Source organism: Pelecanus crispus, chromosome 5, assembly GCF_030463565.1.
Source record: "Pelecanus crispus isolate bPelCri1 chromosome 5, bPelCri1.pri, whole genome shotgun sequence".
Lineage (NCBI taxonomy): Eukaryota > Metazoa > Chordata > Aves > Pelecaniformes > Pelecanidae > Pelecanus > Pelecanus crispus.
The window spans coordinates 39,727,870-39,754,194 of NC_134647.1; the positions used below are offsets into that span (position 1 = coordinate 39,727,870).

General features: G+C 43.5%; 1 protein-coding gene across 1 annotated transcript in view; it reads right to left on the reverse strand.

Moving 5' to 3' along the window:
- Positions 1-2,285: 2,285 nt before the first annotated feature.
- The window catches only part of ERBB4 (erb-b2 receptor tyrosine kinase 4), a 429,738-nt gene continuing 405,698 nt past the window's right edge, over positions 2,286-26,325 (reverse strand). Inside the window, exons 25-28 of the mRNA XM_075710522.1 lie at positions 24,075-24,245; positions 6,532-6,579; positions 5,238-5,529; positions 2,286-2,722 (exon numbers count right to left, since the gene is read on the reverse strand). Coding sequence (XP_075566637.1) covers positions 2,286-2,722; positions 5,238-5,529; positions 6,532-6,579; positions 24,075-24,245 — 948 coding nt within the window. The remainder of the gene's footprint in view (positions 2,723-5,237; positions 5,530-6,531; positions 6,580-24,074; positions 24,246-26,325) is intronic.

Here is a 26,325-nt window from a genome sequence, read left to right on the forward strand (position 1 = left end):
GTTCAAGCTGGCCTGAACACACCTGATGCAGAAACGGGCTGTTGGGTGAACCAACCTTGACCTAGAGATCATACACAATTTGTTTCCCATCTACAAGCATAACAACCAACCCACATTTGAAATCTCTTTATACCTCTGTCAAGCTGACCCTCAGCCACCAAGATTTGGGTAACTATTGCTTGTTTCTTACTCCTTCCTCTGCTTCCCTACAATTAAAGGTGGCAAGCTGTTGAGATGGCAGGAATTTGGGGGAGCTCGATGCCATTTCCAGACCACTGGTTGTTGCTGGTTTTTTTGCCAGGTGAGGTCACCCAAAAGATCTCGACTTTAACAGTACTGAAGCGCATAAACTGAAATACTGTTGTATCACCTAAGATTGCCATCCATCAGGTATTGTTTCTTCCCCTTTAAAAGCCTTGACGGATAAAGACATAGGCAGAGCTTCAAAGGTACTTAATAGTTCCTTAAGATTTTTGGTGGGAACTAGGTATACAAATGCTCTTAGACACATGGGTCTTGGCGTGTCAGGAGCAAGCCATCAGCTCCCCTGGCCCTTATGCCTCCCCTCCCGGCTCCATCTGCCTCAGGTTGCTAAAAACGTCCAGAACTCTGGCTGAAAGATATTTCCAAAGAGGAGCAGGCTGGGGGGTGGGGTGCGGGGTGTCTACCTAAAAACTGAAGTTGATGAAAGCAGAACTAAGTGCAAGGAGACTGACTCATACTTATTTACATTTTTGATGGAAAGCTCTGCGAGTCATGCACATTTTGACTTCTCAAACCTCATATGCACCATCTTCTGTGCCAGAGTAATCCTCCTTTTAGAAATAAGTATTCCATACTGTGCCGCAAGCCAGAGCAAGACAATTGTCTCCTCCGATCCCTTTCAGGGCTTGCTCTGCTGTCCTTCACATGGCAGCAGTAAGAGTTGGTTCCTCTGTCACTGTATTCTCTGGAGCAGTCAATGCGATGGCCTCTCAGAACTGGTAGACATTGTTCCAAAGACTTGATTTGCTTCATTTTGGCATTTCCACAGTCATCCTTTACATATAATTAATTTTTTTAAATTTAAAATTATTATTTTGTATTTTGCTGGTCACTTCCATATTGCTTCATTCAAAATCCAGAAAACAGTTCAAATAAAATCGGAGCTTAAGTGCAAACTAACTTTCCAGTGAACCGCTATGTGCGTTTTCTCCAGTCCAGTGTCTGTCTTCCAGTTTAAAGAACCCTTCCCACTGCCACCCCACAGAACACCAGCAGACTTCATGACACATATCAAACTCTCCAGTTCTCCATTTTGTCCTCAGTGTTGCCTGACAGCATCCCCAACTCCCTTCGTGATCACAAAGAAGAAAAAGAGGGAAGAATTTGTTTGGGTCTTTTTATGTACCTATAGTCAGCAGGTATAAAACAGGAAAACAAAGCTTTTTGCATACAAATCTTGGTTTCCTGGCCTGTCTTTTACCTTCAAAAAAGAACATGTTGGAGGTGTGGTTTTGTTACTCTCTTCTGAATGGGTTTTTGTGTTTAAAGTGTTTGTCATGTTGGCACATATACAAAAATGGTCGTGTCATGTACCAGTTCTGAGCTGGAGTCTCTGTGGTTAGGAATTGGCACAAAATCATGGTGTGGCTCAGAAAAAGGGTTTAGCTGTATATTAGAGTCACATCATCATTTCTTGGAAAGCCACGATGAAGATCTGAATGATTATGAAAAGCCAGGTTAGCCATTTTCTGTTGCTGGGATAGAAAGTGTTAGAGAAAGAAACTGGATTCTCAATCTCAATTACTATGCTATCACACAGGATATAAAAATTGTCCTTTTTTCCCCCTAATGGAAACTGCATTGAGATTTCCAGGAATGCTGTACAGACTCTCATCAGATCCTGCCGAAAGAAACAGCCTCTCTGTGGCTTCCCTACAGTGTCTGGGTTGAATCACTGAGAACTAGCTTGACAGCAGGCAACACTGCCACTGGCCTTTGCTGGTACTGTCTGGCTTCTCTGACCGTCCGACCCTCCAGATCTGCGGAAAGTGAGAAACGCCAGGTTGTACACGCCTTCTTTCAGTCTCTTTCCTTCCTTCCTTGCAGGTTCCCAACCCAAACTGCAAACGATGCCAAGACATTCTTTCACTTGGAAATATCAAAAATGAGTGAACTGGCAAGAAGAGGAAGCTCATGGGAGAAAGGAAGGGGTGGGGGGGAGATAGAGAAAAGGAGAGCGAGAGAGAAAGAGTGAGGCAGCTAGAAGGGGTTGCCTTTCCACTTCCGTAAGACCGCGGTCACTACACCACTGTATTTCGGTGTCTGTAGGGCGGCGGAGGCAGCACAGTGCCAGGCTTCAGGGAGAACTCGGAGAGGTATTCAGGATTCTCTGCCACAATGGGCCGGATCCGTCCATTCTGTTTGTAAAAGTATTTTGTGCTGTACTCTTGCAGGTAGTCCGGGTGCTGGAGGGTGCTTCGTGGGGGCAGGCTGTGATTCCAGTAGTCTGGGTTGTCGAAGGCCTTCTTGGCTTTCTCCGGCAAATTGTTCTTCAGGTACTCGGCATTTTCCAAGGTGTTTGCAAAAGTGTTGAGGTACAATGGCTCGTTCACGTACTCATCCTCTGCTTTGGGCTGCCCGTTCGGAGCATTGTGATACTCTGGGTTGTCCACAGCTTGGAGATCTCCATTCTTTCGTCGGGAAACAAACGGGTTCTCTTCCACTGGGTTTAGGTAATCTAAGGAAAGATTAAAAATATATCAGCAAAGAGAGGGAGCAGTCCATCCATGTAGCAAGCATCATGTGTGCGTTACTACCAGGCTGTACCAGAAGCAGTACTTGGACTTGTGCATCCTTCCACGCCAGCCACTCATTCCAGCAAAGCTGGAAACTGAACTACAGCTCTCACTGAGCCATAGCCCTTGTGTCTTGTTTGATCCTGAACTTCCTCTCGGAGTATGACCTACAGAGCCAAACGTGCTGAGCGACTTCTGCCTCTGCTGCTGACTCTCTTGGCAACCTTGGACATATCAGTCAAACCCTCTGCTCCACAGTCTTCCCATCCAGAAAGCTCTATAGAAATCTTAGTTAAGCCTCTCTGCACAAAAAACATCCCCAAGGGCTAACTTCTAAGACAGCTTCATTTCTAACAGGACAATTTGCCTGATTAAAAACCTTCCATCCCTGAAGGACAAAGGGCCTCGAAGCATTATGAAAAAAATGATTCAAATGAGCCCTGGAAAGAGTACAAGAGAATCTTACATCAGCTCCAAAACAGGACTTGGAGCAGGTTACAGTTGCTTCAAATCACTTTCTGTGGATTAACACCACAAAAAATTGTAGCTGAATTGCAGAAAGGTTTTAAGGCATATGGAGCTTGCACGGAAAGCTAGACAGGGGTGGAAAGGGAAGAGAAACATAAAGATACTAGCTGTCCTAGGTTAAAAACGCATGTTTAGTAAGCTCCCTCCCACAGTCACACACAGGTGACTGAGCCACAGAGCAATAGATTCTTTGGGCATCATGTCCTGCCTTGCTCTGTGTATAAGGAGGTCTTGCTGCAAAACACAAAGCCAATCGGCCAGGGCAGAAAGGAGGTTGCTGATACTGCAAGTGGGCTGCAAAGGAAAGTGGCCGGGCACAAAAGGAATGGGGGGTGGGACCCCTGCAGCAAGACAGTCAAAAGCATCCAGTTCATTCAAGGCTGTAAATGATCAGATCAAGCCCACTTCCAGTATTAATTCTGCCTTTCATCTCACAGCCTAGAGGTTCCCTGCAAAACACCGTCTCCAAGCCACTGCCATTAGTGAGGGATGACCTCTCAGCCTGCCTGTGCCACATAGAGATGTTAACACAAGACCTCCATCTCCAGTAGCATGCCTGTGGTCATGGGTTCTGGAGACACTTCCACACAGAGTCCTGCCTGCAAGGAAACAGGCCCCACAGCCACTCTGGCTGTGGTCCTCACTTCAACTCTGGTTTTATCCAGGAAGGGGCCAAAACTATTAAATGCAGAAGTTCAAGACTTAGTGAGTACCTTCGACCACATAGCTAAAACTTTGCTGAATCTGAGAGGTGGGACAGGCACATGTGCCCGCACCAAGAGCATAGTGGAAGCATTTTTTTTAAAGCAATGACAATCAAACAGTGCTTTGATTTGAGTCCCCCATCTGACAGAGAGTGCGCAGCATTGTGGCCACACTGTGACATGCCTGCATCTGTGCCTAGTGAGACAGGAAGAAGGTGCTTTCTCCTGAGCCGCTACTACCGCATCACCGAGGGCTCACGTAGCACCTGTGAAGTGTTAAGCTCCTGTAGAACTCTGAGGTTCCCCAGGCGAGCCTGTATGCCAAGGTATGTCTAGGCTCACACTGAAGCAAACTCACAATATCAAATCTCTTCTTGCAAGGGCTGTTGCCGAAGAGTAGAACCACAAGTGTACTCCCACAATTGCTACTGCTGTGGGTCAAGCCCCAGGACTCTCTCTATTTTCACCATGGTTACATGGTTATGAAGGGTAAGTGGCTTCCAAATTCTGAAGCAAACCCAGCAGTTACTTGACATTTACATTTGCATTGATTAATTTCTTTAAAGCTAATGCAAAGGTTTGAAAGCAAATTACTAATGACACATCTCCTTACATCTAAATGACTGCTGTCACTATTTAGAAAGGAAGAAACGAATGATGGCAAACTGGGAAGTGTAGCACTCCGAGCTGGCACAGATCTAGGCAAACTTAACCTCGCAGTGATGGTCTCTCTGAAGCACATCTTGTTCTTTCAGTCCTAAACTTCCCTTGGGTATAAAATGCCAACTGTGTGTATCGGTTCTGTGTTATGTTCAAGATGACATTTACCAAGCGCAATGCCATGAAGATAAAGAAGATCAATAAACAAAGCAAAGTGGAGACTATGGCTGGCCAAAGATAGATCCTTTTCTTGGAAATAACTGAAGATTTGTGTTTGGATAAGGAGGTCTGGGTTTTTTCATTCCTCTCTCTTGTTATTTCCCAGAAAGAAAAGGTAAAGGGGGAATTACCAAACTTGACATTTTGGCACATTTGAGCTTTTCTAAGTACCAAATTAAGCAAAGAAAAATGAATCCCCATGCAAAGAAATATTAACCAAGTCAGAATATTTCAACCTTGCTGGGTTATTCAATAAAGCCATTTTTGGTGAAAAGCTGCTGATGTAGAAAGAGAGAGAATGCAGTCAGACTAGAGCAGGAGCTTCTCTGGAAAGACAATTTTTTACCTGTTTTAGGCTTGTCTCGCATCGGCGTCATGTACCCATCCTCATCCAGCTCTCCCCGGATGACCCGCTCGGGTATGAAGACCGTGGGATCAGCGCTGTACCTCTGGGTGCTGCTGTCCTCTTTTGCCAGGGTTGCCACTTGTTTTCGTAGTGTGCCATTACAGCAAGTATCTTCAAAGATCTCTGCTGTAGCCCCTTGAGCAACTGGGGCTTCTGGTATTATGCAGCCAGGAGCTCTGTATGGCATTGGCACTTCTGCAGCATAGCCACCATCTCTGTACACAAACTGGTTCTGTTGAAAAAGAAAAGGCAGTATGAGAAAGAAGGCTCCGAAGGGAGAGACGATTCAACAGCCAGTCATCTCTGTGGCTCCTGTGCCTTTCCTGCCACACTGGCTCAATGATGCATTTCACTGGGCAGGTGAAGCCTTGTCCATCCTGCAGACTACTGCGTTTCCAGCGCTGCAGGATCGGCAGCAGCACAGGCTCTGTTGTGGACCAGCAAAGCATCCGTCTGCCCGGTGGTGCTGAGCCGGCTTCCCCTCCCAGGGAGGCACCATTGGTGCAGCGAGGGGAGCAGGGAAGCAAGCTGGCTGCTGAGGGCTGGAAATTGGGACAGAAAATGGGGCAGGAAAACTTGTCTCCTACCTAGACATGTGGAGGTTGGATATACACAGCTGCAAGAGGCAAACATGGTATCTCCTCTTCTATTACTTTGTCAATCTCCCCTGATTTCTGAGCAAAACCCTTAAACCTCATGTTAGGGAAATCTCGTTCTGCAAAGGGGACTGGGGATAGAGGACACTATCATCTCTGAACTCTTGGGGGGCCTACTTTTAGGGTGTCCCGCAGTGACAATCACATGGTCACCCAAACACTACGTAATTCCATCAGGTAGTGCATTTCAGGCTGGCAAACTGTGTTCCTATTGGTACCTCAACTCAATGGTTCCACTCAACCTACCATTTTGCTTGTCAGCAAGGGCGTGCAAGGAAATTTCGACATCATGACCTATAAATAGGAAGGAAAAATGTACAGATTCATCCAAGCCTGCTACCTAAATGCTTTTTCAAGAAAAGTTGGCAGTTGGCAGAATTTTGGGTGTAGGTCCACAGAGCTTGCACATGAATCCAGGCTGAGTGTAGAGATCCTGACTATTTGATTGCTTACATACACACTTCATTCACTGTTGGCTTTTGGGCCATTTATGTAGGAAAAAGGGGTTTGAAACAGAAAAAAGGTAGTGAAGGAAGGAGGAAAACCTAAAGGATGAAGGTTGAATGTGAAATACTTACTCCTGACATAGGGGTGTAGGCAGGAGGAGGGCTGTGTCCAATTTCACTCTAATAGGAAAGAAAAATGGAATGATGGATACGTAGTAAGAGGTCACATGAATGAAACAAGTCACAGGAACTGTATGAGCTAATGGGGAGAAACATGCACATCAGTTAGACTTCCTAACTGAATCCAGAATTCAAAGAATTCAATCATGGCAAATGTCTCACCAACGTCAACAAGCTGTGTGCCTCACCAGTCTTAGGGAGGGCTACTGAGTTCCACTTGCTGGGTATAGGCAAGTGCCATGTTACAGCTGCTCACAGCTGTATATTCTGCAAATGTCTTGTGTTTAATTTTTGGAAAGGCAGACTGTACAGAAAGAGTGACAGACAGCACACTCAACTTCAGAGGAAATACAGGGCAGGAGAAGTGCAGAAAGCATCTAGCTCCAAGTCAAGGCTTCCTCTCCCAGGGACAAAGCAGCAGAGGGATAACTAGGAGGGCAGGAGGGTGCAGGACTGTCATTCAACTGTCACAGCTAGCTTAAGCGTCACAGAAAAAACAGTCCCTAGGCCTTGGTAAACCCAAATAGCACAGCAGCTGCTGGATTTCAAGACTCCAACATGCCATGGTCCTGCTCTCAACATATACCACCCTTCTAATGTTACCTCTGTATCACAGGCTAAGGGGTTTTACAAAGAAGTCTAAAGGCTGTACATCAAAGTCTCCATGCAGAGATCTTCATTTTGATATTGGTTTCTGTAACCATCTTACACTGCCCTGTGGACCCTGAACTGCTGTAACATCACCAGCACAGCGACTGCGTTTATATTTATTACTGCTACTCAAAACCGGCTTGTTTTTCACTGAGGAAATGCTAGGTTTTGGAGGAAAATAAAAATAAAACAAAGAACCCTTTATACTTCATGTGTTTTTTCTACAGCCAAAATGTTATTTTTGAGACTACAAGTTCAGTTCTTCATGATTACTTTGTTTCCCATTTTGTTTCAAAAACTTCATTGTATTTCCCTTATCTCCCAGTTGGGGGAAAGAAAAAGTCAGGGTTTGAAAAAAGGTCTAAACTTGAGATAAATTAGAAGGCAAAATCCACCGCCTCAAGAAAGAAGTCTAACCACCCTGAGAACACTCCACTTTAGAAGGTATCTCATTCATCCAAATCTGTTTCAAAAACATATCCACACCAAGAAACACATCAAAATTAAAAGAAAAGTCAACATGCATCCTCACATAGTAAGGATTGGAGGTACTACAGTCAATCCTTCCCTTGTAAACTTCTTGCTAAAACATCAGGATGGAGATTATGGTCACTGTCGAATATCTTACTTTCTAAAGGAATGTTTTGTGTTTAAGCAAAACACCTGCACCAGGAAAAACCTTAAAAAGAAACATAAACTTTTTTAAAATGCATGCTGCCTGTCTGAAGACACTTTTCTGGTGATCAAAAATATTCCCATTTCCTTCTATTTGAAATATCCCTGCAGCCATTTCATTACTCAGATCTAGCACTTTGTGTTTGAGGTGTAAATGTGGTGATGAGCCATAGTTAGATACACTTTTCTCCATCCCCATGAAAATTCATCCATATTTAGCCAAGTTATGACCTAAAAAAGCCTTGAGGTTGCAAATTACAAAAGTGCAGGAAAACCTTTGTTAGCTGAATTGTGTCTCTGCACTAGCCATTAGCAAGGCTTGAGCAGGACCCCATAGTTGTTTTTCCCCAGGGAAACTAGGCGCTGGAAGGAAACACAGGTCAGGATCTATCCTATGGTCTCAGAGAACCCCCCTGCCAGTGGCGGGAGGAGGAGGAGGAAACCGCAGTCTGAGCGGACTGCAAAGGAGCTGAGAGCTTTGCAAGGAAAGTGGTGCTGGAGGAGCTGGCAGCAGGGATGGTCAGGAGCCAGGAACGGTGGCTTGCAAAGGAACAGAGGACGATGGCGAGTGAGAGAGATTATGAGGTGCAGGGAGGGAGAAAGGGTTGGCATGTGACAGGAGGCTGAGTAGGAAGGAAGAAATGGTAATAAGACCTAAACGTGACAGGGAGAAGCGGAAGGCACAAGGACAAAAGGTTGTCTGAAAGCACTGAAACAGCAGCTTCTCTAGAGGCTGGAGCTGAACTCGAATCTCCTCTGCTGTCAGCAAATCGCTCTCGAATCAAATGGCCAAATGCAGGCCTGGTTCAGCCGGTGCAGAGGAAGCCAAGCAGCCACTGGTCCACCCTTAGCACAAGTGGGAGAGCTCTGCCTTGAGCAGCCAGCGGGAGCTCCGAGCGCTCTGTGCGTGGGTAATAGGGCTGAGACACCACTGAAGTCTAGGCCAACCGTGACTGATTTCACTAAGCGTTCGCCGAGTCCATTTTTTTTTGAAAAGCAGAGTTTAAACTTAAGCTTTAGGCCTGGGAGCAGCTTTGGCCTCTCTGACCCAGCTGTGGCAAGAAAAGTGCCATCTGAGGCAGTACAGAAAGAGATGGCAGAGGGCTTGGCTGGATCAGCCTGGAAACTTCAGTGCTGACCCATCTGCGTGTGGTCTCTCTCTTACTCAAGACAAGTGTACTTGTATCCAGAAGAACAACAGCCAAGAAAGGTTCACAAGCAGGGAAGGAAAAAACAAAGTCAGTAGTTGCCTGGCTGAGATGATCACACTTGAGAGAGAAGATCATAACAGAAGAGGGAACAGAAGACACTTTACCAGAGATTACTTTTTTTTTTAAAGGGAGCAGACATCAAGGTCCTCAATACACATCTGGATACAGTCTGTGCAGCAAGCTTGTGACTTGGCAGTCTTCTGCAAGAGGCTTGTTTGGGACAACTAGGAAGGTCCCTTTAAACAAGGAACACTGTGGAAACCGGAGATGCTCTGATTGCAGAGGTCAGATCCTCTCTGAACCCCCTCACCTTTCTTTTGTACCACAGATTTACTGTCACCTTGTAATAACATACAGACAGGTTACAACCCAGAATGTGGTAGACAAATGGATAAAAAACATCCCCTGAGCCTGCCAGATGCTACTTTGAAGTCCTACTGATGGCTATAGGGTGTTGCACTGCAGGAGACTTAATCTGCCTTCTCCTTGCCCTCTGATGTCACGTTTACTTGAGTTCGGGGAAGCTTTCTGTATACTGCAAAAAGACAGAGAAGGAAAGACTGAAGGCAGGTAAGTAGTAAACTAGGGTCCAGGGAGGGTGGTGAAGATTTAGGTAAACTGATGATTACAGGTAGGATCCAGAGAAGAAATACAACGTGGTGACTGCAGAGACTCAACTCTCTTAACAGGGAGGAATCCAAAGCTCTGCTGGGAATCCTCTACCTCCTTGTAAAGCTCCCCAGCTCCCTTTCCTCCTGCCTGCAAGATGCGAGACTCCAAAGAGGGGGTTTGCTTCTTTTGGTTTCCAAGGTGGCTACAGCCCTCCAGACTGTACAAAAGTGAAAAGGGCTGTAGCAATACTGTGTTAGTATTATATGCAGGGGATTGGAGTTCGCTGCTGTCTGCTTTTCACAGACACTAAACCAGTGACTGTAACCACTCCTTTTCTATTTGGTACTACACTGTGCTATATTACACACCTTTAATTTACATCTTTCCATTTTCACAGAGGCACTCCCATGAATTTCAACTTGTGGTTCATTGATTCTGGATGAATAAGGGGAGAGCTGTCTTGAACTACTTTTAGTCACAGCCCACGGTGATCTCTTACGGCTAACTTAGAAAAGCAAGTCTTCTGTCAACGGGCCTGGCTTCAGTACACAGGGCTATGCTCCTCTGCCAGTGAATGTTTAGATGATTAGCGACTTAAAAAAATCTTGCTCTAGGATGGCCACATTATCTGTCCGTGGTCATGCTTTGCTCCACCCTCATCACAAAAGGCTAAACCTATCTTTAGATCTTCTTGGCTGTGACTCTAAGATTTAAATACATACTATGCAACTATAACAACATAGTAACAGGCCCTCTTAGAATAGCCCTGCCCCAAGACGTCAGGAGAGAATGGACTAGGATTAATGCATTTATTGCTATTTTTTCTGACAAGACCCTTCCCAGTCAGTGACCTGCCAACTAAGATCACAGTAATGGTATTTTCTTCATGCCTCCCCTTTAGCTCTGTACTAAACATAGCTGTCTTGCAACACCCTTAACACAGAACCTTACAGCTTGACTCTTCTCCAAACCACTGGTGTCTGCACACTTTTTTAATTCTTTACTGTTTTTCCCCATGAGTTAATACCCTGTGGCCACTGTTCCAAAAAAAGGAGGCAAAGAAAACAGCTGTGGTGCCAATTAGTGGGGCTGAAAATGTGATATAATTGTTTAAATGTCTTTAAATTGCCTGCTAGTTGCAATATGATGTCATAATTTTGTAGGCTTCCAAGATAAGTACTGAAAGCCCCCGCCAACTCTTATTGGTCAGGACATGAATCACACTATGAGTAGAAAATACATTTGGACCTTACCAAGTAAAACTTAAATAGCTTGACTTGTGTGTATAATGTAATTTATTTTGTTGATTTTTTTGTTGTTGCTGTTTTTGCATCTTAAATACTATCTTGAAAGAAAGAGATGATGTGCCTTTACTGAGAAGATCGAGGGTTTTGGATTTCTGATGCTGAAATTCTGACCTGAATGATCAAGATCTCTAGCTTGTTGAGCTGGACAGAGACTTCAGAGGCTGGTTGCTCAAAGACCTTACTACATAAACCTACTTAAAAAGTCTCAACTTGCATACTAAAAGAAAAAAAAAAAAAGATTTATCAATAATCACCCCCTTTTGATAGTGTAATATGCATTATATCCGTTAGCTCTGGAGTGCACACATCCATTGACATTTAAACTCTAAGCATCCTCCAGAAGGAGCCTAGCCTTTTTAACTGCCCATGAGCAGCCCTAACCAGAAATACTTGAGATTTCAGTCTTTATACCACGACTGAATTTTAGGCACAAACATGACATCAGGGAGAAAAGATAAAAAATAAGCAAATGACCCCTAAAGCCTTTTAGAGGCCCTTTGGTATTACATACCAGTCACATATCAGCTATTATAACTGCTAAAGTTTGTGTAAAACGAGCCTTGACAAAAGAGAGGTAAATAACACTTTTGTGAATATTGGCTTGTGTTATTGCTTTCTATTCATTAATTTTGTTTTCCAATTCCTTGCTTCTAAAATCTCCCAAAGGTAAATATCTCCTCCTTTATAGCAGGGACATAATATTTTCTGGCTGCATGTTAAACGGTAATGATATCAAAGCCTTGTTGGGTCCTGCCACTCATATTTATGTAGTTGTGTGAATATGCCTCTGCCTTGACTCTTTTCATTTGAGTCTAGCGTCATGCCTGGAGTATGGCACCCAGAGCTGTGTTCCTCCCCCTGCCTGCACTACAGCTCATCCCGCACCAGCCCTACAGTGACCACAGCTGCCTTCAAAGCTGCATCCACAGCAGATTTCAGGTGGAAGAAATGCTGAAGGTACTCAGTGATGTGATGCTGCTGTGGGACTATGGGTGGTACAAGACTACCATCAAATAGGAAATAAATAAAACTTTATTTTACAGCATGATCCAGTACCCCCATGCTTTGCTTGCTAGCACAGCCTCCCAACAGCACCCTCACTGCTGCAGAGCTGGTTTTCCTTGTCACCCACCGAGATGTGCACACACATTTGATAGGGTTCATAATTATTACTGTTTCTTGTTCTTAAGCAGCCTGCTAAGCTCCTGGGAATGAAAGATTTTTCTTTACTAAAGGCAAGGCTCTGCCAACATCAATGTACACACACACACACACACACGTTTGAGCCCCCTCTGATACTGCTCCTATCCACATGAAAACCCAATTGCCTTTCACTCTCCTTCTGCTCTTGCACACAAAAAGCACCAAACCATAAAGCAGGAGTAAAACACTCCCACCTTCTCACTGGGACGCTCCTCACACGTCCTGTTCAGGGGCGTCTCATGGTCCATGCTTTGGGCAGTTCAGTGATTATCTGTTTTGATCAAGCTCTGCAACACTTCTTTGTACCAGTTCAGTCCTGGGCTGTGTGCCCCCAGAAATAACTCACTTCCCTCCTTCCCCTAGAAACTGTTTACCTGATTTGAAACCAAGTCAGTATCCAGGCTCGAGTCACCAAACCGCAGCCTCCTAACATACGTGGATGAGCAGATCTTGCTGCATGCACCAAGATTTCAGCAGTTCTCTAGGAAGAAGGACAGCTGATTTATGCGTGTGGCTCTGAATAATACATTTGGGATGGTCTGGTGGGGCTGCAGGCAGAACACACAACACAGAGCTGTCCCACCAGCCCTGAGCAAACTGCAGCTACATTTCAAGGGAGCAGCCTGGTATTTACAACTGACCTGAACTGAAATTCAAATAGGAAAGACCACCCCAGGAGAGCAGCCACCTCTGCTCAGGAGCAGTCCTGCTTCCCTCTGACCACCGAGCTCACAGCTTACTCTGCCCTGCTTCAGAGAGCCCACAGCAAACATGTCTGAGACGAGAATCAAAAGAAAGAAAAAACGTGTACCACGAGATCGCTGTGTAATGTTAAACAGAAATGAAACGCTGTTTGTATAGTAATAGCTAGAAGACTTGGCAGACCTGTGGAGATTTCTGGTCCTAGCCCCTGCTCAGAGCAAGGCCATATATAAAAAGAAAGGATTAGATGCCCTCCTGGGCTGTTACAGTTAACGCACACCCATCCCTACAGCTTGCAGCACCTGACACAAGTCTGGCATTCTTCATGCTCTCTCTTCTGTTCAGCTAGGGCTCCTGACTCTGCTTAAGAAAACTCCATTCCCCACTGGCCACTTTCCTCTAGGACTCTGAAGAGAAGTTCCCATTAGCATCACTGCCAAGCGTCATGGCTCGGCACTAGGAACAGGTCATTGCTGGCATCCTGCATCGTTTCAGCACACAGAAAAACAATCACAGCATACTGGAGACGTACATCCTCTGAAACTGGTTTGGGATACGTGCGTGCATGTCTCTTACATCACCTATTTCAGGCACACAAACAGCAATGTGGCTCAGCTGAGTTTATGTAGCAAGACAGGACATACATTTTTCCAGAGGAAAGGGAACTTATTAGTCAACAACAAAAATAGAAAGTAGGAATAATACACACAGGTTGTGGACAGTAGCTATGCAACAATTTACAATGCCCTCAGCTCAGTGGCCCTAAAGTTCCATTTGGGATCGATGAATACTTATTGGAAATGATGAAGTCCCAGTCCCTTTTCCAGCACTACCCTTTCCCAGAATGTGTGTAGACATTTTAACTTGAATGTTGGTATACAAGTATAGAAAAGAATGTAAGCACCATCCTGTGTTAGCTAAAGTGTTTGCTCCAGTCTCTGATGACTGCTCCTTCCACAATCAAGACATAAAACATCCAGTTTAGATCAGTGATGGAAAAAACCAAAAATAAATAGAAGAAACAAGGAATAAGTCTTTTCTGCACGTTAAGTTTTTTCTGCACATAAGTTTTTACTGGTCGCTGTTTGTCAGAAGAGAGGTAAGACTTGCAGGCAGCCTGAGCTCTAACTCAGTTCACATAGGCTGCCTGGATCATCTGGATGTGCCAGATCATGTCCTGGCAGTATGGTGGGTTTAAGACATCCCTGAACTTGTTCAGTATCAGTATGGATGTTTCACTGGTGACCTGGGTTCAGGTCAGTACTGACTTCATAGCTTCAGACGAGTCATTTAAACTTTCTCTTGCACGATTTTCTCTCCTAATAGCTGTCTGTTTTCAGACTTAGAAACTCTTTTAGAGCAGTCCATACGCAGTCAGATGCCCAGATCTGAATACAGCTGTCTAGGAGTAACTTAGTCTGGACTGTGAACAGTAAATGGCATATACCACTAACAAAACATGCCTAACAGTCTTGGCATAGTGGTATAGGAAACAACATACCTAAATATTACACAGAATATTTCCTGTGCTGTTACTGGAAAATACCAGACATACACCATATATTTTCAGTCTAACACTTCACCAAGTAGAGGAGTCAAAGACTACAAGAAGACCAGTGAAAATAACCTGTTAAGAGATGCATGATGTGGCCACAAAATTCAGTATCCAGGCACACTGACAGGGAAAAGTAGGCGAAATGCTTTTCCATAGACTCATCTCCTATACCTGGCCTGGCAATGAAAGCATTCTCCTGCTGTATGGCATCAAAAACTCTCCCTGGAAGCCCCCCTGTCCTCCAGACCTCAGAAACCATCAGCCTTCCAACCTTAGAATGGCTGGCAAACAGACTTCAGATGGCACACTATGTAATTTGATCTAAGCATGACACAAGAATGGAGATGCAAGAATTCCTTTTCCCTATTATTTTGTATTAATGCACCATCAGTGTCAAATAGAGAGGAGAGCAGGAAGAGAGACAGCTTGCATGTGTCTATCTTTCCCTTTAAATCTCTTTTACTCCCATACCATTCCTGTCACCCATGACTAGCTTCCTGCCACTCCTTTTTTAATACACTCTCCAAGACATTTTACAGTAAATGGCACCTTCTAACACTGGGCCAATTCCCCACAGTTTGGAAGAGACAACATACTGTTTCCTAGCTACTCTAACAATTCGCTGGGGGAGAAAAGGGTCAAGACACTGCTCCTGCCCGTATGCTGTAGCATCTGTCCAAAACACAGGAGCAGCAGCAGCTCCTTTTCTGTACAAACGTCAAGCTTCAAATCCCAAAACAGGGAAAGGATGGGGAATGGGACCAAAACCACAACATGGTCATGATTTGTGATTGCGACATGGCAGACAAAAAAAAAAAGCACAAAAGAAAGTTGATGAGCAACACTTGGAGCAGCAGCCCCCTCCTATGCCGCACGCTGCATTGCCATCTTCCCCAGTCTGTTTTATACAGTAATCAAAGGATATTCTGAGCCTCTCAAAATGCCATCAACCCTCATTGAGAATGAAATAGAGCACATCTCCACTGAAGCCTTTACAGCAGTAATCATTACAGCATGCTGGCCTGAACAGGGAGCTCTTACAGACAAAGATGGGTTTTAAAAATAAAATAAAAAAGCCTTCCTAAAATCTGAATAGAAACTTGATGATAATCTCCCAATTTTATTATGCAAGGGGGAAAAGAAACCCGTAATTGTGCACTCTTGGTCTCTTATAGCAAAGAATAGGCTTCTTGATGAAATGCCGAGTTGATTTAGAGCAGGGCTGAGGTTCTAGTGGCAATAATACGCTAAAAGAAATAACCATCCAGCTGATTTGGATAAAATAATCATTTTTTAACGTTCTAAATCTAAACTTCATCTGTGCCTCCTCCCACTTCTCCCCACCACATCATTTGGAGAGTCTTTTTATAGCTCTGAGAATTTTTTTTCCCTCCCCTATCACAGCATTTAACCAGAAAGACAGACTCTTTACTCTGGCTAGCAAAGGGCATTTTAGGCTGTGCTGGCATTTATCCCCATTGCATGTATGTTTAGAAAGTACAGTATTTGGCACAGGATGCTCCAGAGTCCTCCTGCCACCTTACACTCGAAGCATTATCACAGGAGTCCCATTGCCAAGGGACACTGTGGATGGCACTCTCTGGCTCGTGAGCCCCAACCATCGCGGGCAGACAATTCCTTGGAGCCCTGTCAGGTGCATTTCCAAATCACGGCCCCTTGTATTTTCAGGTGCCTTTATTATTTTAAGAAAATCACAAATATGATTCCTCAGAAACGGACATTTTTTGCTAACAATTTCTGTTTCAAATCTAGTCACTGAAGGAAAATTTTCTCTCAGCTCTCATAATTATTTCCTGACTCTTAGTCTACTTTTCCATCTACTGAATTATGTAGAGTTGTTTAGCTTGCTGTTTTCCAAGAATGCCTCATCAGTGCAGTGTAGAAATATTTATTACTTACTCTCTTTATGTCTATTGACTTTTTTCTTTTCAGGAGAGAAAAGAAAATGGATCAGCTGTGAGCTCTCTTGACTGTTAACACAGCCAGCAGCTATTCATGGATTAAGCAGATGCTGCCTGATTTTAAACCAGTTTATATTAAAGCTCAATAAATTTACATGTCATGCATCAAGGTTTGAAGCAATATACAGCTACAAATTCTTCCACCGATACCACCGAGCGTTAACTTGCAGTAGGTGTCACCAGGAAGTACTGTGAGCTGGTGATTTGTCATTAAATACATATTAAATTTGTAGAAACCAAAATGCCATCCAACACTTTTGGAAAGTCTGACGCTAAGTCTATATGCCTGAATTCAGGAGCCTGAATGTGACAGAAAACAGCTAACACATTAAAAAATCCTGTTTTAAGGCACTTGACCTGCAAAACCATGAGGCAATTCCACTAGTTGGTCCTGATAATCTATTCAGGCTGAGAAGGGCTTACTCCTTGAGAAACACCACTGATTTCAGCTGGCCTGGTTGCAAAGCAAGAGACTAACTGCCATAAAGCACTTTCAAAGGATTCTCTGTGAAGAGCTGGGCATCATCTATTCTGTTTGAGTCCTCCGTATGAATTTTCTTCCTTTTTCCTCTGGCAAACTTAGCACATTTTAAAAAGGTATTTAAATACTTATATTCTAAATATACATATTTTTGTGAGAAACTTTCCTTTTTCATGTAAATTATTAAGACTGAAATGATTTTTCAGCTAATGTATTTTACAGTGTATTTTTGCATGTTTATTCTTCCTACTTCATTCACCCTGAATAATGAAATTAGGCTGACTAGTACTAGTCTGGTTCACCTCCTGCTTTTCATAGACAATGATGGCCTTGTGCTATCTACATTTCCAACAAAGATTAGAAATAGACACAGAAGAATTTCCCAGAATTAAAAAAGTTACAATTGGTAAAATATTTGTGATGGTTGACTAGGTACCAACAAAACACTAACAGCTACGGAGAACTGCTTAATGTAAAAGGCAGAGCATAACAGAAAGGAGCCTCCTACCACCAGGATGTCATTAAAACTTAGGGAAGCAGAAAATGGGAATTTGAGATCTGGAAAGAGAGCTTGGTGGGACTTCCAGAATTACTCTGAAGGTTTGATGGCAGCAACTGCAGTATACAGTACACTGTTGCCTAGACTCCACAAGGAAAATACACAAAATGTAGTATTTAATGAAAGACATATAGAATGGGTTCATACAAACTTTCCTAACTAATCAAGCAGTTTTTCAAGAAGCAAGAGAGCTAATACAGAGATAGTGTCACTGTAATCTTCTGAAATGCTATGAAACCCTTTGATACAATGTCTAGTTAATTTACAAGTTCATCTGTTCTGGCATTGGAGATTTCATTGCAACACTTGCATAAGGAAGCAATAGAGTCTAGGAGAAAGGCAAAAAATGACCACTAAGATTTTCAGAAAGTTTTTGATCACCTTTTAAGGAGAACGAATTAAAGAAATGGGACAGAAATAAATTAGGACTTTATTTATAAATAAAGTCCACAACCTGACAGACTGCAGTAATAAGCATCAAATTTAAGGAAAGATTTGGTCGTATTATTTTTGGGATGATATTGCCGAACCAGACGGGTAGCAAACACCACAAACAAACCAAATAAAAAGGAGACATCAGTGTTGTCCTCCTTTAACAACACACACATACAAATGGTACTATTCTACTCAGCCCCTTAAGCAGAAGAGATTTCTGATAACTGGCAGCTCCTTAATCTAGCACAAAAAAGGGTGTGTGGCGGACAGTAATAGGATCCAAACCCTGCTAAAGAGTCAGCATTAACTGTCTAGTGAGACTTTTCTACACTGTGATGTATTTTCCATCCCACCTGATACAATCAAGACAATCTTTCTAAAAGACAAACTCCACCTCAAACGGAATTTCTGCACTTGATGCAGAAATTAAGAGACAAGAGACTCTGGCCTATGTTATGCCAGAAGGTTAGACAAAATGCTTGAATGGCCCCATCTAGCCTTGATATCTCTTCACACAAATTATCTATTGACTTTAGGATGAAGTAGTTTTACTGCCATCAGCCCCACATGGCCAGGACACACCTGGGAAAATAACTAGCTTGAGAGCTTGGGCAGGAACAGTTAATTGCCTTTTCTTACAGAAAAATAAATGGGGACCAGGAAGGCACTGATTGCTACTAAAGCCCTGGACACAAGGAGAATCATGGACAAATCATGACTCCCTCCTGCTGCCGCCTTCGTCAAGAGGAAAGGATGCTGTAACCAACTGCTAGCTCTCCCCACCTGCAATGACAGTACCTCTCATACCAGCTCAGCTGTGCTGACGCACTGGGAAGTGCCTCTCCAAATTCCAACTGCTCTCCAAAATCCCTCCTTCCAGCTGTAACTGAAGACCGTGGTGCTTACGGTCCCCCACCTTGCAAGTCTGCTGTACTCCAGTATGTAAAGGAGGTCGTATTAGACCTCAGATCTGATCTTCTACCACTGGAGCACTGCAGGTGCCTACGACATTCCACCCTGTTACTTAAAAACCTAATAAAAGTCACTTAATTCTGGCAGTGATCCCACTGGATGAACAGTCCCTATTGTCCATGATAAGCTTTGGAAGGAAAGATGCCATACACCATACTGATGTGAAACACATCTGAAAATCACTAACAACCATCTCCTTTGTAATCTTGTGATTTGAAAATGACTACCTTTCAAATTCAGACACCAGAACAAATTAATCATAAAGATAACTTCTTGCCTGGTTTCTCTCTGGAATAATCTTTTTATAGGCAGACATATACAGATGTTCAGCCATGAAACATTACCAGACCTGCATTAACACTACCAGTATTAACTGCACCAGGACTGCTCCAATGGCATAACAGACACTTCTCAGGGAACTGAAAACTGGCTTTTGGCATACCAGAGTCTGCTTTAGCCAAGCAGAATAGTCTCCCTGGACACACGAATTAGACATCTCTGAAAAAAATAGTTGATATTTAATTGTAGGGTTGGCAGGTGCTTCCATTATATACAGCATATGGAATAAAATTACGGGGACAGTATCAACAAGTAATAAACAGTATAGACAGTTTTCAGCATGAATTAGCCAAGGATTTAGAGCAAAAAGCATCATGGGGTACATAGAGTGCTTTCTGTATTAGTATTATCTCTGTGCACACAGGACAGTACTTGTTACAAATACCTGAATGAATCATCTAATGGCTGTGAATGTAGGACACTCGAGCACTAGCTGGGGTCCTGTGCTCATGGAAACACTGCTGAGGATTCAGCTTATCTCTCAGAAGCACAGAGCTTCTAAAACTCCATATTTCTAGAATATCTCTAGACAACGGAAAATAAAAGCTGGAAAAAGCCGAAGAGCTGAAATTGCAACTGAAGAGTTTCAGATGCAATGAAAGAATTCAATTTAGCTTAGGATGCCAATTTTTATTTAAAAGCTGTATCAGTCTCAGGCTGGACTTTGTAACAGAGGGCAGTGTTATGGGCTAGAGTGTGTCCAGGCTTCTGCTCCTGGCAATCGTCATAGGTCCCAAAGATGTGCTAGTATGAAGCCAGTGTGGGTGTGGTGGAAATGCCAAAGCTGTGTCTGAGCCTTGCAGCTTCATAAACCTCAGTAATCCCTGGAGGAAGAAGGATGTGACATTTCCCAGAAGGCTTCCCTCTTTCCAGTCTTCTTTCCATGGGCTGCAGCCCTGTGCTATTAATTCATATCCAAACAGCTTTTTAATTCACGTGGGAGGGAGAAGGCCGGCACTGTTTTACGCAAACTTCACCCAGTGGTGCCTCTCCCAGGCAACAAGCTGCAAGGATTTAGGACCAAGATCACCCTAGAGAAAGTTCAGAGCCTTCCTTAGAAAGTAAATGCTCTTGGTCTTCCTTGATTCCCTGACTTCAAAGCCTAAGTGTGAGGAGGCTCATGATCTCACTGCTTCCTTCCTGCAAATTTTTGTCCCCAGTGGAGCTGTGCTGCTGGAACATTCAACTAAAGCTGTCAGTACAACACGCCCAGAGAAGGAGCACAATACTCTGCCATCACATAACCGACTCTTTCTTCACTAAAACTAAAATCGGAACAACTAAGATGGGAAATACAGCATCTTTCATGCTTCTGATCTCTGAAAATGACACGAAGATCACGTAGCTCTTGTCTGTGTGTTTTACTTCATCAAATTGCCTGGCTATCCCCCCATACAATTTAATTTGCCAGACACAGTGAACACAAACTACCTAAGCTGTATCAATTCATTTGGCATCTATGGCTGTAGCAGCACCATAATGAGTTTGTGTAATATTAATATTCACTACACCAAACAAGCATAAATCACAAACTGTCCAAAGGAAACACAAAGACAGAATCAGACAACTGCAGATAGAGAGCTCTGACAGCGTTTCAGTTCTGTGTGATTCTTGTAGCTGACATCCATCTGTACTGAACTATGCACAGCAGATGCACTATTGCCTTAAAGGAGTTACTGTGTTATTTTGTTTTAAATCAACACGAATCTTCACTGGAAGTATAGTTAATGTCCCAAGAACCTAAGTGCTTCAGAAAAACAACAGACAAGTATGTAGCTTTCTGCACAGAGAGGAAACAAATGTACTACATCCAGAAAAAACCTCTCTGCAAAGGAAACCAGCAATACTAAGACGCTATGGGGCTTTCAGCTTGGCCCCAAGCCCCTCCAGCAACAAGGTGCTCTGGCCTTCCTGCAATCTAGATGTACTCAACTATATGGCAGTACTAGCAGTACATTTAGGAGATGCAGCATTGTTAGCAAACAAATCTGAGACACCGGACAAGCGTCAAAATTCTATTGGTAACCCTGTTATGGGACACGAGTCAGTCTCCAATGATACCAGCAAGTGCTATTATAAATCACCTGGTTGTTTAATGGCAACTTCTTTGCCCATCTCTTCTTCTGGCCTTAAAAATGACCCCTCCATAAAGAGGCTCCTACAATAAAGAAAAACACTATAAAGATGGAAGGGGTGCAAAAATACAGAGCTGGGTGCAAGCTTTCTGTCCCCCAGCTGCCTTCTCTGAGGTTACCTGCGTCAGAGAACTTGGCTCAGAATCTGAAAACTTTTGCAAAGGGTAATTCCAGATTTTTTCAGTGTTAGATTGTCATACGATGCTAGAGAAAAATTCTCAGCAGTAGGAGTTACTGAAAGAACGATACAGCCTCGCTACTGTCATTAAATTGAATTGCAAAGCAAAGCTCCCACTGACTTTAGTGGTACAAGATCACAGTCTCAAACCAAGATGGGAAATAGTGAGCTGCGGAGAGGAGACATCACATCAAGAATGTGATGGAGCCTCTGTGTGGCAAAAATAAAGGCACGGGGTCTCTTTCTGCGGCTCTGCTGAATTCCAGGGGATCACATGTGTGCAAGCAGCTGCAACAGTGTGGTTTGAATTTGGGCAAAGGCTGTGAGAAAGTTACTTGAATTGTATGATAATAATAACAACAACAACAACAACAACAACATGCCTGTGTTTGCTTTCCATGAATATCCCAGTGAGCATGCTGGCTGCCTGAACAGCACATTTTAAATAACTCTTTCAAAATATTTACTCTAGGATTTTTGTTGGAATTAATTCCCTCAGCTCTAGTGGACTCCTCTGCTCGGCTGGCACTAAGGACAGAGGGCAAAAGGAACTGTTGAAAAGGCAAGTATATTTTACTACTAATCCTTTCTCCCCAGTGTTTCCAGCAAATATGTGAGTGAGACGAATATAGCAAACCTTATGGGTCTGACTCTGCTCTCTGAATTGAACCCCACATCGGTGTAAATGGTAGTACTCCACTGTGTAAAACTAATCTACAGTGATTTACATCAGCGTGAGAGTGAGCACCTTTCAAAGGTAACTATTGTCGTTTCCTTCTTTTCTCAGAAGTTGGCAGCAAAGGAAACAGAACTCTCCAGAGACAGCTAGCAGTAAACCTGACTTATTTCAGATCAGCATCAACACTAAAAATTAACTCTTGTTGCCATAAAGAGGAAGTTTCTTGCTTATTGCTAAATCATGCATCATCCCCCCTTCACTGCCTTTTGGTGATGCAGGAGAAATGCTACGTGAATCCAGCTTAGCCAATGGAACTACAACCCAGTCTCTTCCAAAGACCTCTCTAGTCTCCGTGCCCTTACAAACAGTAGCAATTTCCTTATGAATTGACTGGATATTTTTTAAGATGAGATTTTGTCTTCCTTATTCCACAAAAGTACTGCTTTACTCAGGAGAGGCGGAAGAAGTTCGTGCAGTGTATAGTCAGAGCATGAATACTGACCCAATCTGTACACTCTTAGCTCCTTCGCTTACCTCTTCCCTGCCTCACATGGTGTAACCAGTTCAGATCAGGGTATGAATTTGGAACTACCTCGGCTAGGGACAAATGTCCAAAAGGTTTCCAAAGCCTGAGAAGTAAAGCCCAACATTTCAATGAGACTCTACCGAGTATTTAAAATGTGACTTTCCACTAAAAGGAGCATGGAGATAAAACAAACAAGTCCCTAATTACTAAATACATCTGATGCTTGTACGAATGTCTTCACGTTAGTAACGCATTTCACCGTCACTTAGTTTTGTGAGAAGGGGTGGCACCTAAACTGTTAAAAGGACGAAGCCAAGCACAGGAACAGGCAGAGGTCAGAGCTGCAGGCAGGGAGCTCAGGAGTGAAAAGGAATTCCGGAAACCTGAACTCAGGTCCCCACCTGCAGCAGGGCTCCTGTGGCACTGAGGCTGAGGCATTTAGGACAGGAACCAATTCACCAGAGCTCACGCACCAGGTCTGAGACTGCTCTGGAGCTGTCAGTAGTCAGTGGATAGAGAAAGACACCTCCAGAAAGTAACTTATCCCCCTGTAAATGTCCAAGGCAGGCAGCAATAATCATCCACGTCCAGTGTGGACGCACCCACTCTTCTCCAATGACACAAAATGAAGTCTAGACGAAGAGCTTAGAGTATATCCCTATGCTTTTGATGGTTGGAGTTATGTGAGCTGAATTCCACCTGAACACTCTCTGTGCCTCAGCTCCCCCTGTAAAATGAACAGCATTTCCTCCCGTGACAGGGATGTTACAAAGATCAACATGCTAAGATCTGTGACGTGCTCAGCAAAAATACATGCTCGTGAAAGAAGGCCATGAAAGCATCACATACAAACAGGAAAAGGGGCTGGGTCTGAAATCTGGCTACAGAAACAAAAGCAGCAGTATCTATATATTCCAGCTGCCCTCAGTTACATCAGTGCCAATCCTGTCAAGACAACAGGATTGCAGGGGTGGGAGAATGAAAGCTATGCGCTTCCTGGCCAGGATGGTACGCAACTGAGAAACAACACTGCTTGACTTCACAAGCCTCAGCTGGGTTTTCAGGACAGGCAGTTCAAGTCAAGCCTTTGTTCACTCAAGGCTGAGCTATTAATTTAGAATTCACTGAGGCACAATGAACAGGGAATCCAGTGACAACATTTTTATAGTCACTCTCCTTACAATGGGAGCTTGTAATTCCCAAGGCAACTCTGGCCTGTGTTTGATCAGTGTACTTAAATCTCCACCTGTGCTTTTATAATAACCAGTATTTTCTGTCAGAGCTTGCTCTTACCCTGTTGGAATCAATTCTTGTCCTGGAGGTGTAGATGGGAGGAGGGATGTTGAAGGCTTGAGGAACAAGATACTCTTCAGCATCCATCATATCTTCCAGGTCTTCCTCATCGAGAAGGTTTTGGAAGAACTTGCTGTCATTTGGGCTTGGGAGCTTCATACGATCATCTCCCTAAATAGGTTGTATTGAGAGAGGAAAATGGTCAAAAGATGGATTACTTTCCCAAACAGGGAACTTCAGCCTTCCTCATGCCCTGGCAGCCAGGCTGCAGAGACCATACATACTGCTTTGTTTGTTCTAAAGCACCACATCCACATCATTTGTTTTGATTTTTTTTACTGGGAATATGATGACAGAAAGGGAATAACTGCATAAATCAAGCAAAGTCATTTTTTTTGGCATTCTTGTGATCGAGCTTTTATTCTTTCTTCTCTCTTTTTCCCATACAAGCTCAGTTTCTGACCCAAGTTCTGTCAAGGCCTGATGTATTTTATGAAATATCTCAGCTATTTAGGCTCACGTGGGGGGGAAAAATAACATGGAAACTGCTGTGTCTGGGTGTTTGCTTTATTTTCATTTGTATTTGAGGGACTTAGAGGCTAAATTTCCCTCTCATCCATATGGAAAGTTCTGCAGAATGTAACAGAGCTGAAAGCAATAAAAATCAAACCAGGGAACAACAGCAACAACAATGATATGTATTTTTACTGAAATAGCATCTACAAGCTGGAGAGGCAAATCAGGGCTGCACTTTGCTTGGTGCCACAAAACATCACAAAAGGCAGCCCATGCCCCAAACACCTAACAGCCCATAGAAATGATGCTAAACTTAACTTCGAGGCTAAGGAATGGTCTCCCACTCTGCAAGAATTATTATGCCATGTGTGGAGTCCAGCAGGGAATGATGGCGGTGCTACAGGGTGCATACAGACTGGCTTAAAAGCCCAACAGCAAGCTTGTAATTCTTGATTGCATCTGGGGGGAATGGGGAGTCATAATGGCCAGAGATACCAGTGCAATGGAGTTACCCTGGTTTCCCCTCAAGAAGCACATGACCAGTGTTGTCTGCAAGGATCACTGGAGAAGAAGCCTCACAGGATGAAATACCCACCAGACTATACAACAGGGGAGGGAAGGGCAGAGGAGAGAAAGCAAGGGAAGAGATATTTGGAATAGGGAAATATGTCCTATCTAATGAAGTAATTTAATCAGACTGATTTTTCCAGAATCACTTGTATCAGCTGAACTTACAATTTAACACAGTGGGGAATACTGCAAGAGGAATTCCACGTTCAGCACCACAAATCCTCTTGACTAGTATTTTACTTTTCAAATATATTTTATTTCTCCTCAAGCTGAAGGAGAACAGCGTACATTCACACTGTGCAATAATACACCATGAGTAGGCTAGCATGTCTACATAGTGAAATGAAACACCATACGGTGAGACTAGCACTAGACCCAAAAGCAATCAGGAGACATAAAGTGGCAGTGACAGTACTTCTGGTTCAGCTAAGAATTCTTACGTCAGTGTGAAGCTAAGGACCAGCTGGATGTATCTCTGCCCTGTACTCCATGATGTGGAGCAGATACAGCATGAGATATATCATGAGAATATCATTACCTGGATCAAACTAATTCCATGCTTTGGTCTCTGGTGTTTCAACATTACCTTACTACTTTTAATTTTTCATTTTCATTTGAACGGCTCACACACTGGACCCATCTAAGGACCTTACCAAACAGTCGGATTCATTTCCTGTGGCTCGAGTCTGAGTTGTAATAAACACATACACAACTCTAGGCTTCTGCACAATGCAGGAGTCAAAGGACAAAAATTTCTGCGTATGCTTGTACTCAGGGCATACACAGCTCCAGCTAGATGTAGTCAACAGATACGGCTACACTGGTATTTCCCTGCTGCCACAGTGTAGTTTCATGTGATGAATCATGGTGGTATGAGTCTATTGCAGAGACTGTGAAGCACTACAGAGCCTACATAGCCTAAGGAGGATGCAGAGGGAAGCTCCTCTCTAGCATGAGAGGTACCAGTGTGACACAACTCCCTGTCTTCTGAGAAACCCTTATGTTTAGGCTATGAAAAGAAACTTCATGATCTCAGCAGTGCAGGGAAGTCTCTTCAGGATAATCCCCTGAGATTCAGCCTAAGCAACTGTAGAACCAAGCAAGTCCTTGGTCTAAAGTAGGTCCACTGTCCACTGACGGACAAATCTTCCCAGTTTCATAAGGG